Source organism: Leptopilina boulardi, unplaced genomic scaffold, assembly GCF_019393585.1.
Source record: "Leptopilina boulardi isolate dan_hultmark-lab unplaced genomic scaffold, ZJU_Lbou_2.1 LbouV2_324, whole genome shotgun sequence".
NCBI classification, from domain to species: Eukaryota; Metazoa; Arthropoda; class Insecta; order Hymenoptera; family Figitidae; genus Leptopilina; species Leptopilina boulardi.
The window spans coordinates 2,785,180-2,803,818 of record NW_026137890.1 but is presented as its reverse complement, the minus strand read 5'-3'; the positions used below and the strand labels follow the sequence as shown (position 1 = coordinate 2,803,818).

At 30.7% G+C, this 18,639-nt stretch overlaps 1 protein-coding gene across 1 annotated transcript; it reads left to right on the top strand.

Annotated features, from left to right (window-relative positions):
* The first annotated feature begins 663 nt into the window (after window positions 1-663).
* LOC127284408 (uncharacterized) lies at window positions 664-18,344 on the top strand. Its single transcript, XM_051309818.1, has 6 exons — window positions 664-815; window positions 15,479-15,614; window positions 15,823-15,981; window positions 17,663-17,783; window positions 17,964-18,046; window positions 18,115-18,344. Exons 1-6 carry the CDS (start codon window positions 801-803, stop codon window positions 18,342-18,344), a joined length of 744 nt encoding a protein of 247 aa, XP_051165775.1. The 5' UTR covers window positions 664-800.
* The last annotated feature ends 295 nt before the right edge of the window (window positions 18,345-18,639 follow it).

The window sequence follows — 18,639 nt, the reverse complement described above, 5'->3', positions numbered from 1 at the left end:
TAATGCGAATTATGATTTTCTTTAGATAGTTAAGAATAACAATAAAATAAATTATTTATTTAAATAAATTAAAAATTCCTTTCTTTGTTGTGATTTTTAATCACACATAAAAATTAAAACCTTTAAAAACGTTTAATATATCACTAGTGCGCACAGGTGCATAAGGGCAGGCTTGCGCAACCAGAGTAACGTCACGTATCGCTTCGCACCCCCATCGTTTTTAATTAATAACTTTTTCCCTAATTGAGTCTCATTTTTTTTCTAAACGGTTTTAGGCTCGGAGATGTTTGAGGAATGCAACACAATTTTTCTTTTTTTGTTAGGACATGGAGAACACTATTTGTTATTAACATTTTATAAACAAATAATATAAAAAACTATTAAAAATGAAAAATTTTTTAAACAAAAATTATTTTTGAATACTACATTTCATGACGAAAAAAACCCATTTTTTAATTTTTAAATTGGTCAATTAGAACTCGAGAAAAAAATTATTTAATTTAACACTACCAAAAACTTTAATTGTTAATAACTTTTACAAAAAATTTTTTTTTGGTCTGAAAATTTATGACATTGTTTTTTACCTTATAAATAGTCAAAAAAATATCATTTCAGGTTTAAATAAAATTTTTCAATTATAGGTGATCCGTTTGGGAAATTCTGACCCAAATCTGAATTCTGGGAGAAGTAAAGTAGGAAAATGCTTCCGATTGGTCAATTTTAGTAGGAATTAGGAATTTAGTGTCCTAAATTCAAATCAGTTACTGCAACTCGTTTTTCCGCCATGGGACCAATCATCGATGCACATCATAACTGTAAGTCATTTTTAATAATTATTTATAATAATGTTTCACCATTTTTCTATTGTTAACAACTAATCAATAAAGTCAAGTTACAGTCCATAAAGGTAATCAGGATATTGTACTGAAATGGAACTCAAGTCCAGTCCAATTCAGTACCATTCTAGTACCACTCTTTCGGCGGGGAAGTCACTTGCACTTAGTCAATAATATCAATAAGATACGATATCGATTTAATTAAATTCACAAAGTATTTTAATTGCTAAAAATAATGCACAAACATAGAAATCTCCAAATTCATTATTCTATGAAATCATAATCTACACTGAGAGAAGTTTAACTCAACATCTGAATTTTTTGAGCGACAGATATTTTACCTCAATTACGTGCTGACGCAGTACTACAATCGAATAGTAGCAACGTCACTCCAGTACGGATTCTGACGTAACTTGTAGAACAAACGATTTAGTACAGTATCTGTACACCAAAAATTGCTAGTACCGATGTTGCTCGAAAGGTTAGGTACACTATCTGAACTTGTGTAGTGGAGAATCTATGTTAAATTTTTCTCAGTGTATATGTCTGTATTATTAACATTTCAGTAATGTAATACATTTTTAAATCTGGAGTAAAAACATAAAATTTTACAATTAATCATAATTACCCTATTTTCAAAATTGTCCGCAGATATTTTGTTCCTTTGCATGATATTAATACTTGATGTGGATTTATTCATTCTCCATGCACTTGTTCTTGGTTTACTGATATTATCATCATGTAAAAAAATTTTATATCCTTTCTGCAAAAAGAATTATAGCATAAAACACGGTTAAAAGTTCATCTACACTAGTATTGTTGTGCTCTGTTTCGTTTAAATTTGTTAGTGTATTATCTTAAATTATTCTATATATATATATATATATATATATATGTAATACCCAAGTAGCACGATATATCAACCAGATGTCACGGTGATATCACCGGGGAATGTCACCGTGACATCAGGAAAATGTCAAAATGTCCGCCTTACGCTGATATCAAACGGTGACATCGAGGTGATATCATGGTGACATCACAGTGATATCACAGTCATATCACGGTGATATCATGGTGATATCACCGTGATATCATGTTGATATTTTACAGGGATTTAAAATTTTTAAAAAATTATTATTTTTTAATATTTTTTAAATTATTAAAAATTTTAAATCCCTGTAAAATATCAACATGATATCACGGTTACATCACGGTGATATCACCATGATATCACCGTGATATGACTGTGATATGACTGTGATATCACCTTGATGTCACCATGATATCACCTCGATGTCGCCGTGTGATATCACCGTAAGGCGGACATTTTGACATTTTCCTGATGTCACGGTGACATACCCCGGTGATATCACCGTGACATCTGGTTGATATATCGTGCTACTTGGGTATATATAATATATATATATATGGGATGTTCCACGTCAAGCGGACCAAAGCTCTGCCCAAAATTGCACGCAATATAAATAAACTTATAATATATAAAAATGTTCGTACACATGTAAACTTTCAAAAAATGAGTGGCAAATTAAAAAATTTATAATAATGCTTTTGTTATAACAAATATAAACAATCATAAATGGAAATGCGTAAGTTAAAAAATGTCTCATTTAAAGACAAAAATTTTAAATTCTAAAGTCATAGTTGTTTTTAATGTTTTCGGGGTCGCTGATTACGAATCTGATGACAGAATTAAAAAAATTCAAAATGGCGGATCCAATATGGCGGCCGAATTTTTAAAAAATCGTCCAATTCGCTTAAAACTTATTACTCGGGGGTTTTCGGGGTCGCTGATTACAAATCTGATGTCAGAATTGAAAAATTCAAAATGGCGAATCCAATATGGCGGCCGAATTAAAAAAAAATCGTCCAAATCGCTTAAAACTTATTATTCGGGGGTTTTCGGGGTCGCTGATTACGAATCTGATGTCAGAAATAAGAAATTGATTATGTTGAAACTTAAACAAAGAGGGGGTCCTTTATGTTTATTTCATAAATATTTTGCTTCCTTCTTGTGTAAAGCAAAAAATTTGCTTCCTCGTGGAGGAAGCTATAAATTTCTCTAATTCGATTGATTAAATTAAAATATTTCGAGTTAAAAATTGATTTAAATTAATAAAAATTTTTGGAAAAGTAAGAAAATTTCAATTCATTTTGGGTGTAACATATACTTTATATTATATATACGAATCGATTCGTTTCAATGCAAGGAATTAAATTATTTTATTTATTAACTTGAAATTAAAAAAACACAAAATTTTTTAGCTAAAATGTGAAATTTTGATTTTTTAACTTTCATTAATTCTTTAAATTTTAATCGAATCTATACTTTGTATATACCAATGGATTCGTCTTGACGTAAGAAAGACGATTATATTATATATTACCTTAAATTTTTCAATTAAAAAAAATGTTTACCATTTTTAAAAATTTTATAAACGAAAAGACTGCAAAGCTTCCTCCACGAGGAAGCAAAAACATTTGAATGATAAGTACTTTTATATTTGATTAAAATAATTTTTTTTGTGTATAATTTTCATTTGCCCGAATTATTATTATTCTATAATGTAGAAAAACTGTTTAATGAAAATTGTTTCTAATAATAATTTGGAGTTATAAAAATTGCTCTAAAAGAAAATTATTTCACAAGAAACTCTTGGAAATGAAAATTCTAACATATAATTTTAAGAACCCGTTTTGTTTGTGAAAATTGTGATTTTTATTTATCACTTAATTTTTTAATTATTTTGAATTAATTTCTATTTAATAATTTAACATAATTTTGCTTTTTATTATTTGTAAAGATTTCGTCAAATTTAAATATTCGCGCTCTTAATATATAACTCTTATTTTGTCCGCGAGGTGGCGAAATCGTACATAAGGTCGATTCCTTCATTAAAGAGCCGCGTTTTCTATATTTTCCGCATGGTGGCGCAATCGTAAATGAGGTAATTTCTCTCATCAACGAGATGCGTTGTGAAACGTATAAATACGAGAGACTTTCGATACAGAAATATTACGAATTTTTCGTGTACTTTTGCAGGTAGGTATTCTTGTGCATTTCAAACATAAAAAAATCAGTTCTTTTCAGAGCTATTCCTTTCCATTTTTCCTTTCCATTATTCCTTCTATTTTTCGTTTTTTTCTCAGTCATATCTTTTTAAATTTTTTTAAAACTTTTCATTTTCATCTCTACATTTCTTTCTCCAGTCATTTTTTCAAATCATTGTTTTATTCTTCTCTTTCTGTTCTTCATTCTTCTGATACTTTCTTTCCTATTTTTAGTTCTTTTTTTGTTTATTTTCAGTGACTTTCTTCTGTCATTTTTATTTTAATTGTCAAAAGGTAAGTTTTTTCAATTTTGCATTGAAAGTTCTTAATTTCTTTTCGAAATTGTTTAATTTCAAAATTATCATTTCCATCATGTCAGGCGGTGAAAAGAAAACTTCTAACTATCCGCTTCATGCAGATAGATGCATTAACCCCTTAAACCGTGAAAATCACAAAGGTTCAGATTTAAGGATAATGTCAAAGACATTATTAAAACAATTTCCTCAAGTACCAGAAAATGCAAGAATTTGCTCGCAATGTCGTAAATTATGTAATAAAAGTGTTGTCACTAGTGATTTTGATAATTCATTGACAGAAGAGCCAGAGAGTAAACGGAAATGTTTGTCAAGAGAAGAACAATTAGAGCAACTTTTAACGGGGCTAAAGGATAAATTTTCTTCTTTACCAATGAACGATCCTCTACGCATGTCTATACTGACAATTTCTCCTGAATGCTGGACTGTACGACAAATTGCGTCAGAGTTTGGTACTTCAGAGAGACAAGCAAGGAAAGCCAAACATTTGAGAAAGAATGGTGGAGTTTTGGCAACACCTGAATCAAAACTTGGTAAAACACTACCTGAGGAAACAATTGATAAAGTTAAAGATTATTACGAGTGTGATCAGAATAGTCGTATTATGCCAGGTAAAAAAGATACTGTTTCCGCTAGAGTGAATGGAAAAAAAATGATACTACAAAAAAGACTTTTGCTTGTAGACATTAAAGTGTTGCATAATCAATTTAAGGAGCAGTATCCTGAATTTCCAATTGGCTTGTCGAAATTCGCTGAATTGCGACCCAAAAATTGTGTCTGCGCAGGATCAGCAGGTACACAAAGCGTCTGTGTGTGTGTGATTCATCAAAATTTCAAGTTGATGATTGAATCCATAAATTTTGAAAAATTGATACCTGATTCAGAGAATAGGATAAAAGATTATAAAGACTGCTTTAAATTTGCTTTATGTGAAAATCCTGGACCATCCTGTTTCCTTTTGGAGTGCACCTTATGCCCTGGCGTGGAAAACTTTTCAAATATGATTTTAAACCTTTTGGAAGAAAATGAAATATCTGAAATCATTTGTAGTTGTTGGCAATCAACTGATAGATGCACTCTGACGAAAAAATATTATATTTCAAAGGACTTTGTAACCGAATTATCTAGTCAATTAACAAAACTATTGCCACACCATTACATTGCAAAAAATCAATCGGAATATTATCAAGAGAGGAAAAGAAACCTCCAAGAAGGCGAAGTGTTACTACAGTGTGATTTTTCTGAAAACTACGCCTATGTTGTACAAGATGCTGTACAAGGTTTTCATTATAATAATGACCAATGCACAGTGCATCCTGCAATTTTTTATTATAAAGAAAATGGTGAATTAAAGCATTGCAGCATTGTCTTGCTATCCGAATCTACTACGCATGATACTGCTGCAGTCTACATACTGCAACAAAAAGTTATTGCAGACATTAAAAAAGTTTGCACAAATGTTAAAAAAATAATAATTTTTACTGATGGTGCTAAACAGCATTATAAAAACAAATTTCAAATGATGAATTTAGTTCATCACGAAGATGATTTTAATGTTCTGGCAGAGTGGCATTTTCATGCTACCGCTCATGGAAAAGGAGCATGCGATGGCATAGGAGCAGTGTTAAAGAGAGAAGCCACTCGAGCTAGCTTACAAGCTAAGCCAGAAAATGCTATTTTGAATGCCACTAGTCTATTTACATGGGCTAAAGAGCACATTAAAACGACACGATTTATCTATTACACAAAACAAGAGCATGAAAAAATTAAGCGTTCATTAAATGAAAGATTTTCCAAAGCTCCTTCAGTTACAAAAATCCAATCAGCATACTCATTCATAGTTACTTCAGACAAGAAGCTAGTAGTATTTAGGTACTCAAATGCAACCACACCACTCGCAGTTATCCAATACTAGAGTAGTAATGAGTAACTGCAAAAAATATTTTGAATACGAAAACCTATAGTTTACAAGATCCATACAAATGATCTTTTTATTAATATTTTTTTTCTTTAATCTCTCGTGACAAATTCGTGATCGGCAACTTAAAAAGCTCCAGAGTAACAAGTTTTAAATATTTCTAATAGTTTTTTTTAATAATCTTCCGCCCTATTAGGTCTGCCATTTTAAATTTCTTATTTCTGACATCAGATTCGTAATCAGCGACCCCGAAAACCCCCGAATAATAAGTTTTAAGCGAATTGGACGATTTTTTTAAAATTCGGCCGCCATATTGGATACGCCATTTTAAATTTCTTATTTCTGACATCAGATTCGTAATCAGCGACCCCGAAAACCCCCGAATAATAAGTTTTAAGCGAATTGGACGATTTTTTTAAAATTCGAACGCCATATTGGATCCGCCATTTTGAATTTTTAAATTCTGACATCAGATTCGTAATCAGCGACCCCGAAAACCCCCGAGTAATAAGTTTTAAGCGAATTGGACGATTTTTTAAAAATTCGGCCGCCATATTGTATCCGCCATTTTGAATTTTTCAATTCTGACATCAGATTCGTAATCAGCGACCCCGAAAACATTAAAAACAACTATGACTTTAGAATTTAAAATTTTTGTCTTTAAATGAGACATTTTTTAACTTACGCATTTCCATTTATGATTGTTTATATTTGTTATAACAAAAGCATTATTATAAATTTTTTAATTTGCCACTCATTTTTTGAAAGTTTACATGTGTACGAACATTTTTATATATTATAAGTTTATTTATATTGCGTACAATTTTGGGCAGAGCTTTGGTCCGCTTGACGTGGAACATCCCATATATATATATTATAAATCTAGTATATAAATTTGTTTTGGTGATGTTAAATTGCATGACATCTAAAGCATAAGTTTTCGTATATTTAAAACGGGTAAAAAATTTTATGGTGCTGTGGCAATTCATGAAATGTAAACAATTAAGCATATAACTTACACACAAAAAAATGACAGTGTAATTTTACTACGTCGGACGTTGGAAAAAAGTGACCACACGTAAGGCCTTTCTCCAATAGGCTCTTTCCAGATAAGGCTAAACCACGGAGGAATAGTAAGGAGACCGATCTTGCTGTAGTAGCGCTTCTGAAAATGTCAGAAAAACATGCACGATAAGTGCCAGTTTCACTGCATTCTACTCAACCACCAAAGTAGCTGAGCATGCGCATTAGCCATGTGCTCTCTCTTTCTCTCGCAAAAAGTGTGTGAGTGAGATCTGGCTGACGTATATTTCTCAAGTCTTCCATGCGTGTTGTGATGAAGGGGTTATGTGTTATTATTTTAATAATTATTATTAATGTTTATTTTAAAATGTCGTGCTGTGTGCCAGGATGTAAGAAAAATCTTTTTCATGACATACATAATAAATAATATGTTTGTAATTACTATGGCTCTATTATTCTTTTAATAATTACTTCAATTTATTGACACTTTAAATATTCCAATAGCATACATTATTATATACTTACACATGATTTTGGAGATACAATATCGCAATGGTAAATAAAATTTCTGAAATAAACACTGAACACTAAGATTTTTTTTGTGACATCATATATGTATATCGCATAACCACACTTTTCATCTGTCAAAATTGAGGTCCAATGCGCATGCTCAACTACTTTGGCCAGTTGAGTACAATGCACTGAACCTGGCACTTATCGTACATGTTTTTCTGACATTTTCAAACGCAGAGACCGGTCTCCTTACTATTCCTCCTTGGGCTAAACGCAACGCAGACGCGACGCATCCCCATTTGCTTAGCATTGCGCTGCGTCGCGTTTAGCTCCATTCTGGAGAAGGCCATATGTTCCTAAATGTTTGCGTTGCGTTACTGACGCGTTGGTCCGCAAGCGCAGTGACGTCATCAAAGCATTGATACCAATCGCGAACAAAAAGTTTGGTTTATGTTCCTCTTATCCCTGTTTTCTAACTTTACAATTTTTAATGCAAATGTTTCTCGACGGTATTTAATAATTTTAATTATTTAATTTTTATAATTAAAAAATTCAGTTTCTTAAAATCATAAACTAAATTTTTTGTTCGCGATTGGTATCAATGCTTTGATGACGTCACTGCGCTTGCGAACCAATGCGTCAGTCACGCAACGCAAACATTTAGGAACCTATTGCAGAAAGGCCTTTAGACGCAGTGAAAATACTGTCATTAAGTTGTAAATTTACAAACCGGAAAGCTAAAATGCTATGTAACCTAAAAGTTGTTTTTTATATTTTATAAATTTTTCACTTATTGTGTTGCTTTCAGTTAAATAAGTATACCTTACTATTCTAAAATACCATTTTATGATATTACAATAAATAAATAAAACACTCAATTGCTAATAATTAAGTGACGTATAAAAAATTAAAAGTTTTTCCAAAACTCCTAAATTATAACACTCATAATTTTTTATACGTCACTTAATTATTAGCAATTGAGTGTTTTATTTATGTGTTGTAATATCATAAAATGGTATTTTAGAATAGGAAAGTATACTTATTTAATTAAAACAACTTCTTATGATGTTTCTTAAATTATTTTTCCTTGACAACGCTATGGTAATCAATTCTAATCAAGTTCGCTATATTTTTCCTGTAATCTACACGCGAAAATACATATGTGTACTAAATTTCAGCCCTCCAGATAAATTTGTGTGGCCGCTAGGGAAGGGGGGTACTCGATTTCAAAAAAACCGATATTAATAGGCTTCCGAACCGAATACGGAACCCTACAAAATTAATTTGTTTACAAAAAATAATTTTTTTATTAATAATTAAAAAAAAAATTTTCTAAAATTTTTAAAAGTTGAAGAAAAAACAAAACTTTTATTCTTTGGCAAGATTTTACCAAATTAAATATTTTTAGAGATATAACCCATAAAAAAAGGTCTACTTTCCCATAGCCAAAATTTCAAAAATTCATAACTAAAAAATTTGACCGATTTTTCAAAAATAAAAAAATACGTATTTCATGTTTTTCTGCAAAGAATAAGAAAAAAATATATCTACCCGAATTTTAAACCACGACTATAAATCTCACGTGGAATCGCCCATATATTTTCTTGTACAAGAACTTAAACAAGAAGATAATTTTTTTCTCCCAGTTGACGTCAGTCTTGTATACTATAAAAGCTGAGACTCTAACTCAGAAGGTATATTGTAAAGCAAAAAAATTTTTTCTTTTCTGATGAATTGCAGTAATATTATTTGATTTTTATTTAAATAATTTCTAATTTTTAAAAAGTGACGTTTACATAAAGCAGACAATTGAAAACCCCATTTTTTTTCTTTATATAAATTCATGTGAAACCTTATGTTAATATTTTAGAATCTATATGAAATTCCATATGATTTCCTATGTTTAATTCCATGTAAAATCATATGCAAGAATCCACATGAAATCCCATATGAATTCCTATATTAATACATTTATGTAAAATTTTAAATAAGGAAATCTTTAGAATTTAATATGAAATGTTTTGTAAGATATAATGTGGGTTTTTTTTAATAGGATTTCATATAGAATCCCATTGTAAGATCTTATGTAGGAATTTTCAGAAGGGCAGTGCTTTTAAGTAGAAGTACATTTATTTTAATACCTTTACTAATTATTCCTTTTAGTCTGCAACAATTCAAAGCTTTGCGAAATTTCTTGGTTTGAGTAGACTTCTCCGTAAAAATATTATTAGAACAGTGGTTACTTTCTTCTGCATCTGATAAGAGTTGATGCAAGTCAATAGTGCCTAATTCATGATGAGTGTATCATAAATTTCACAGAAAGCAATGCTTCTTTTCCATGTCCACATTCATGATAGTTCCAGGAAAAGTCTTTTATGTTTGGACAAAATTGTTTCAGTTTTCTATCTAGAAGGTAAAACATAGTTTTGATTCTGTATTGTGTTGTTGGTCCATCACTTAACAAATGCAGAGAAGTTACATTACCTTTTTTAAAATATCATTTAATAGGTATTATAGGTATATTATAGGGTGCGTATGGCCCGCCGTTATGGGCGTGGCCTAGTGTCGCCAGAAAGTCCGCGGAGCGGGGGCCCTTGTCTAGTGGGATTTGTAAGTTGCAGCAGGGGTGGAGGTGGAAGGGGGGAGAGGTGATGACGTATATACTAGTGAAAGTAGAATGTGTAGTGTAGGTGCGGGTAAGGTGTTATGGGTATTGTAGAGAGAGAGAGAGAGAGAGTCTATGTGTATGAAAGAGACAGAATATGGGCGGGGGTCCATAATTTTCCAATGTGTTAGAGAGACAGGTGTATATGAGAAAGAGAGAGAAAGAGAATATGGGCGGGGGGTCCATAATTTTCCCGTGTATTAGAGAGAGAAAGATACCCATGTGTTGGAGAGAAAGAGATGGTAATATATACGAAAGTGAAAAGAGAGGCGAGTGGGAGAAGGCTATGCTTTTGCTATAGGTTAGAAAGAGAGGGAAAGTTATTTTGAGGAAAAGCAAGAGAGAAGAATGCTACGCTTAAGATTGGGATCTGACATGGGGGCGGGGCCTAAAGCAATATGGCGTAAATTGGGTAACACTTTTAGTGAATTTACATGGGAATAACATGGGATGCAATAGAACTAAATCGTTTAAAAAATATTGCTTAATTTAATAAATGTATAAGTGAATTTTTTTAATACAAAATTACTATTTACATTCCTATTTACAAACATGAATAAAAATATAAAAGAAATCTTATTTTTATACAAATTATTTTCTCAAATCCAGCGATACATGTGCAAGAAAAGTATTGTATTTTCCTTTATATTTCATGAAATTATATGAAAATTTATAAATGTATGTATTTCATTTTTCATTGTAAAAGTCTGTTAACAAGAACTGAAAAAAAATTTATTTATCCGTTTTTACAGTGATAAATTAACTTTCAAAATGTTCACATGCACGGGTAATATGAAAGATTATATAACCTCCAAATTTTAAAATCTTAAATTTACCTGGCAAAATGTAATCACTTATTTTGAAATGCAGAGAACATACTCTCATAGAAGGCTTTATACTGTTTATTTTTAAAGCATTTTTCCAGGCCTTTAATTGATCGACTTTTTCAAAATTATCGAACGTATTTTCACATCAACTACTCGTTGTTTTGGTTTCGGAAATTTACGGAAAATTACGCTTAAATTTTTCGCTACAGTACTGCCACAGCCTCTCACAGAACACTTAATTCTGCAGGAAGATTTCTCACGCGGTAAAAATGTAGCTTCATTCATAATGATAAAATAATTAACAATGACAGCGGAACTACAATTGCAAGTGACACAAACAGTTATCCAAAACTAGTTACATTTTTCAACACCAGATGGCATGTGTACGAATGTCAGATCCCAATATCAAGTTTTTTTAAGTCCATAATTTTAGTAATACTAGGCATATATTATAGATATAAGAAATAGAAAATATCGAATATATTCATAATAAAAAACAAAAAATTCATACTTTTCTTTTATATTATTAAAGAATTAAAATTTTTTATAACATTATTATTTAAAGATAAAAAACAATTAAAAATTGAATATTTTTTTTAAATTAATTTAATGTATGGGAAAGGTTTGTAGAATAATCGTAAACTTCACATACATTATTTATGTTTATTTATTTATTTACATATTTTTACATAAAAAAAATTAGGCATAATATATATTTTTTCAATTTTTGGAATATGGATGAGAACGATGGTTTGTACGAGGCGTACGAAGAACTTTACTTTCTCTGTTTTTTTGCTCGTTTTGGTATATTTGGACGTTAAAATCCTCCATAAAGTCCTCGTCACAAACTTCATATTCCATATTTTGAATTATTGTATCAGTCTTTTACTCTTTTAATCCATTTTGTTCGTTCACCCAGCGATAAAGGTACCATTCTGTAAAAAGAACAAGAATTTTAATGTGAATTTCGTTAAAGACAATTACAGTCAACTATACATATAAATGTTATACATACTTAAATTGAGATAGTGGCATATATGAGTAATAGTAAATCACAGTTTGGTAATTTGCAGTAAATAAATAATAATTAATAATTGTTTAATAGATAATAAAATAAATAAAAATCGGACAAGTGCGAGTTACACTCGCACTGAAATCGAGGGTTCCGTACTCAAAGCGAACTTATTTGGTATAAAAACAAATGTTTAAAAAATATGTGTTGTATGACAACTAATATAAGTGATACAAAAAGGAACAATTTTGTAAAATTCAAGAAAATTGTTCCTCTTCGTATCACTTATATTAGTTGTCATACAACACATATTTTTTAAACATTTGTTTTTATACCAAATAAGTTCGCTTTGAGTACGGAACCCTCGATTTCAGTGCGAGTGTAACTCGCACTTGTCCGATTTTATTTTTTAAAAAATATTTTACTAAAAAAATATAAGAAACATAATTTTATTTCAACTCGCAATATTTTTATTGTATTTACATTTTAAAAATATTAAGAATATTAAATTTTATCTTTCTAAGTCAAAAAGAGATAAAACTTAAGATATTGATATAAGGCTAGTAGCTGCTTGTCAAGGAAAAATCGAAAGTTATCTAAAAAATAAAATTTGTTTATTAATTCCAGAAAAATCAACTCCAATCATCCTCGCTATATTTTTTTTGTAATCTACACGTAAAAATACGTAAAAATATATAAATTTGAATCACTGTAGAAAAACTTTTTTCGTTTTTTGCGGAAAAATACATTTTTTTCTGAAATTTATCATTTTTCTTCAAAAATTTGATAAAAATTGATCATCAACTCCAATCGCGCTTACATTTTTTCCCTGTATTTTTCACGCAAAAATTGAGTTTTACAGCAAGTATGAACAGTCTGGATTGAATATTGTGTGCGCTAGGGAGAATAAATCATTTTTTTCGAAATTTTTGATTTTTCCTTGACAACGCTATGTAAATTAATCCGAATCAAGTTCGCTATAATTTTCCTGTAATTTTCACGTAAAAATACGTAAGTGTGTCAAATTTGAGCTCTTTATGTCAAAAGATGTGGCCGCTAGGGGGGGGGGTACATACTCATTTTTAGGTATTTTTCGTAAAAATTCATGGTTTTTCCTTGACAACGCTATAATAATCAACTCCAATCATGCTCGCTATATTTTTTTTGTAATCTACACATAAAAATACGTTAAAATATATAAATTTAATTTCCTTTAAATAAAATTTTGTTCGTTTTTGGTGGAAAAATACATTTTTTTCCTAAAATTGTCATTTTTTCTTGAAAAACTTGATAAAAAGTTAATCATCAACTCTAATCGTGACCGCTTTTTTTCCCCTGTATTTTTCCCGTAAAAATACATTTGTATACTAAATATGATCTGTCTGGGTTGAATATTGTGTGCGCTAGGGAGAATAAATTATTTTTTTCGAAATTTTTGATTTTTCCTTGACAACGCTATGTAAATTGATCCGAATCAAGTTCGCTATAATTTTCCTGTAATTTTCACGTAAAAATACGTAAGTGTGTCAAATTTGAGCTCTTTATGTCAAAAGATGTGGCCGCTAGGGGGGGGGGTACATAGTCATTTTTAGGCATTTTTCGTAAAAATTCATGGTTTTTCCTTGACAACGCTATGTTAATCAATTCCAATCAAGTTCGCTATAATTTTCCTGTAATCTACACGCGAAAATACATATGTGTACTAATTTTCAGTCCTCCAGATAAATTTATGTGGCCGCTAGGGGGGGGGTACACGATTTCAAAAAAACCGATATTAATAGGGTTCCGAACCGAGTACGGAACCCTAATAAAAAAATAATATATAAATAATAACAGTACATTGCGGAGGTCTTTCACACACATATATCACACACTTACATGCTAGGGGAAGGAACCCCGATAAAAAATACAATCTAAAAAAAATGGAGAACAAAAAAATAGAAGAAAATGTTACCCAGCAGGGCAAATCGGAAGCCCTAGTGGTGGCGCTGTCCCAGGGTGCGAAAGCAGGCCCTGGAGCGTCGAGATCAAATGACTGCAGTGGCTCATCGGTGGCTGACTTGGCCGATGAGACATTAAATGCTTCAAGGCAGAAAAGAGAGGAAGAAAAGAGAGTGTAGAGCTCCCCGTCAGCATCGTTGAAAAAGAAAAAGAAATGGTGAACTTGGAGTTGCGGGCTGCATGCCCGGAGGTCGAAGGATGGCGAGCTATCCTTGGATTTCTGGAGAAGCAGTCCGAGGTTGTTGAGCACCTCGTCCAAGCACTGAAAACAGTGCGGGACGGGATGCTCAAGAACAATTCCAAGGAATTCAAAAATTGTGCCAAGGAGGCTTACCTCTATAGTGGGAGTCTTCGAGGCATAATAAAAGACGCAAAGGAGGAGGGAGCGAGCTTCCTACGAAGGATAGAGCAGGCTGACTCCCTCTCTCAAAAGAGAAATCTGAGTCACCAAAGGGTAAAGTCCCTGGCGACTCCGATCTCGGGAAAAGGAAAAAAACGAGATGCCTCTTAGACTCCCCCTGAGACAGGGGTATTGAAGAAAGGGAAAACAGTCGAGTTGGCCGTAAAGGAAAACCCGCCTGTTCTCGAAGTTCAAAAAAATAAAGATACATCTTCCCAGGTCGATTCTGAGACCTGTTAAGAAGTCAAAAAGAAGAAGAAGAAAGAAAAAAGGATCCCAGAAGAAGCCAGGGAGTCGTCAAGCATTAAGGGTGAAGTCCCATGACTCCGTTGTGCGTTGCGTTTCCGTGAGCTGTGCGTTCTTTTCAAAGCGTTCCATCTCTGCTGTGATTGACGTTCCATCCCTGCAGTGACTGACGTGCCATCCCTGCAGCTGTTGTGTTTTGAATTCCTGTGTGTACTATTTCGTGACTTTGGCAGCATTTTTAATAAATATTATATATCTTTTTTGTTTAAATGTCCGTTTGTGTAAACAAATAGTCAGTATACTTATTGTCAAATTTGTTTTGTTTAATCGAATTTGAAATAAACATGTCAGACGAAAATTGTCAGGTAAGAAAATTGTTGAGGTTATGTTTTTAAATGAAAATCAAAATATATTTATATTATTTAAAGAAAAGTCAAATAATAAAGTGTGTTTTTTATTTTTGTATAATAAAAGAAGTTTTCAATCTTTCATTTTTTTAACGATATTTTGTTAAATACGAAGTATATGATAATTATCTAATAATGATGATTTTCCATATAGCGTAATAAAAACCTATTTTAAAAACTTGATTTTAAAACATCTATAAAGTACTGTAAAAATTTGAAATTTGATACAAAAAAATAAATTTTACAGTTGACTAACGAATGTTGGAATTGCGGGTTTCAAATAGGAAATAGTAATTGCCAAATATTTCAACATTATTGTTTTGCAAATTTCGACGAATCGAAACATGCCTTGGTAGTAAGCAAAAATGGAGTTGTGAGCATGAGTAAGTATTTTGTATCTTTTTGTAATGATTAATTTTATCGTAATTAATGCTATTACTGATTTACATTTAATTTACTCAAATTCGAATAGGTTTTTCTAATAAATACTCTTGGTATTATTTCTTAATTACTTTATTTTATTTGAGATTTATTATTTTATTGCATCTCCTAATAATTAATTATTATTATAAAAATATTATGTTAATATAGAGGAATTATCAGCGAAAGATAAAAAAATGGCTGCAGAAATTCATTTAATTGAGGCTTACCGTGAAAGACCAGGTTTATATGATAAAAAGATTCAACAGACGATATCTCCTGAAGAAAGAGAAAAATTGTGGGAAGAAATTGCTGAAGCTACATGTTCTAGTAAGTTTATTTTTGCAGAAGATTTATACTAATATTCTTAAAAAATAATTAATTACTTTAATATCAAAAAGAATATAAAAATCGTATTTTCATAAAGAAAAAATCTACTATATTTTTTGTACCCCTTTAATTTTTAAAATTAAATTAATATTTGTCATAATATTTTTAATAGAAACAAATACTTTACGCCATTCTGAAAGTTCATATTTTGACATTATTCTGCAATCGGTTTTAAAAATCTCTGGTATTAAAAAGATAGTTGTAATCATAATGTATCAAAACTTATTTATATTTATGACATATTATGTATATGCAGATTGGTCTGTTGTTGATACAAAGCGGACGTGCAGAAATTTTCGCGATCAATTCAAAAAAGCTTACAACAAGCAGAATCCAAAACTGTTCCGTCACTTCAATCAGATGTTATTCTTACAAGAATGTGGCGAGGATGGGTATAATATTTGAATACATATAGTGCTATTTTTTTAATTATTTTTCTTTTCTAAAATTTGAAGTCAACGTTTTGTACTATTGACAATGTAAATAAAAACATTTTATTTTGACAATTAGAGACCTGACAGAAATAATTAATTAATTAATTAATAATTATTTCGAATATTTTATTTACATTTTTACAACATATAATCTAAAATTTAACTTTTAAGAAACACATTGGATAACTCGGCACTGCAAGAATTACCGTTAAATAACACAGACCTACAAATTTTAGACCCAGAAATCGGAATAGTCATTTCCCATGTAATTTTTCACGCTGAATCCAAAAATGACAGCGATACTGCTCTATCACGTCCGGATTTCGAGATATTCTAACCTAAAAGCGTAAAAAGGCCGTTTTTGGCAACATTCAATCATCTATAAAATCTCCAAAAAAATTTTTTAAGCGTTGGTTCAAATTTCTAAAGAAAGTACTACTATTTGCCTTTTAAAATTTTCTTGGCCCGTTCAAATCCGATTTTTTTTCACTCAGATACAACCATTTAAATTTTGCGTTACACGACCTGAAAACCCTAAAAAAAAGGAAAACTAAGTACTTAAATTGAAACTTGTTACTCGGGGGGATTTCGAGGTAGCTGATTACGATAACGATGCCAGATTTTCGAAAAAATGGCGGATCCAATACGGCTGCTATCAGAATCGTCATCAAAGATCTAAAATACTCCCAAGTTACGCGATTTTCAAGCGAATCAGTTGAATTTAAAAAAATATCCGCCATATTGAATCCGAAATTTTTAATTTCGAAAATCTGACATTAAAATTGCAATCAGCGACCCCAAAAACCCCCCTAGTAACGAGTTTTAGTTGAAGTTCTTTGCAATTTTATTTTTCCTTTTTTAAAAAGTTTTTAGGTCGTGTAACGTAAAACTCAAATGGCTGTATCTCAGTGAAAAGAAATCGGATCGGAACGGGCCAAGAAAATTTTGAAAAGTTAATAGTAGTACTTTCTTTAAAAATTTGGACCTATGTTAAAAAAAAATTTTTGAAGATTTTATAGATGGTTGAATGTTGCCAAAAACGGTCTTTTTCACGCTTTCAGGTTAGAATATCTCAAAATTCTGACGTGATAGACCAATTTCGCTGTCATTTTTGGATTCAGCGTGAAAAATTACATGAAAAATGACTAGTCCGGATTCTGGGTCTGACAAAATCGAAAATTTTGTAGGCCTGTGTAATGATGTCAATGAACCATTTCAAAGACCTTTACAAGATGTTAATATTGATAATGATGTTCAACACAATGATGATAATGATTCTGATGCAGAATTGTCTTTAAATTCTCCAACGTAAGTGTCAATATATAAATAAAATAATGAAACTTAAGTAAATATGTATTCAAAGTACAAACTACTTGTAGTAATGTTTACAAAATTTTATTATTACGGAATGAAATTAAGATTGTAGCATGAAAAATATTGCATATTGTGTAAGTCGTTATTAAAGCTATCATTTATAATTAACGGCAGAAGAACGCCGTCTACCTCAAAAGAAAATGCCGAACCACGTAGAAAAGAAAAACCGTCTCCTTTGATCTACAAAAAAAATAAAGGTAGGAAAATTTGTTAACAATTCCTTAATTTTACAAAATAATTATTTTAAAAAATTAATTTTTTTCAGCAATGAGCAAAAAAGAAGATTTGCAGTTAGTATTATTAGAAAAAATTAAATCGCACACAATTAAAAATCACTATCACACAGACATGCTTTTTTTGAGTTTTTCCGAAACATTTAAAAAATTAGACACTTTGCGCCAGCTTAGAGTTCATAGAATATTTATTGAAATATTGGAAAAAGAGTTTATTGATCAAGGAAACCGATGCCCCGAGAATACTGAATATGATTCTTAGAAATACGATTTGTTTACTACTAAGTATATTATTATCTTGTAAAGAAGTAAACATAAGTAATGTAATAATGTTATTTCGTTTTAACATTATCTTTAATTTGCAAGTTGATAAATGTATAAGAGTGAAAGCGTTATATATTTAAAACTATATCTTTTTTTTCTATTAGTATTTTGTCACATGTGATTGAAAACTGTTTCTTCCAGTTGTTTTTGCTAAACTGTGATAAGTTTTACGATCTTATAATTTTATTGTAACCATCCATGATTTTAAGAATTATGTTATATTCAGTGTGTTG

Coding starts and splice junctions, on each gene's coding strand:
- LOC127284408 (XM_051309818.1), top strand. Junction 17,784..17,963: donor TTGTCTTTAAATTCTCCAAC/GTAAGTGTCAAT, acceptor AATTAACGGCAG/AAGAACGCCGTCTACCTCAA. Junction 18,047..18,114: donor GATCTACAAAAAAAATAAAG/GTAGGAAAATTT, acceptor AATTTTTTTCAG/CAATGAGCAAAAAAGAAGAT.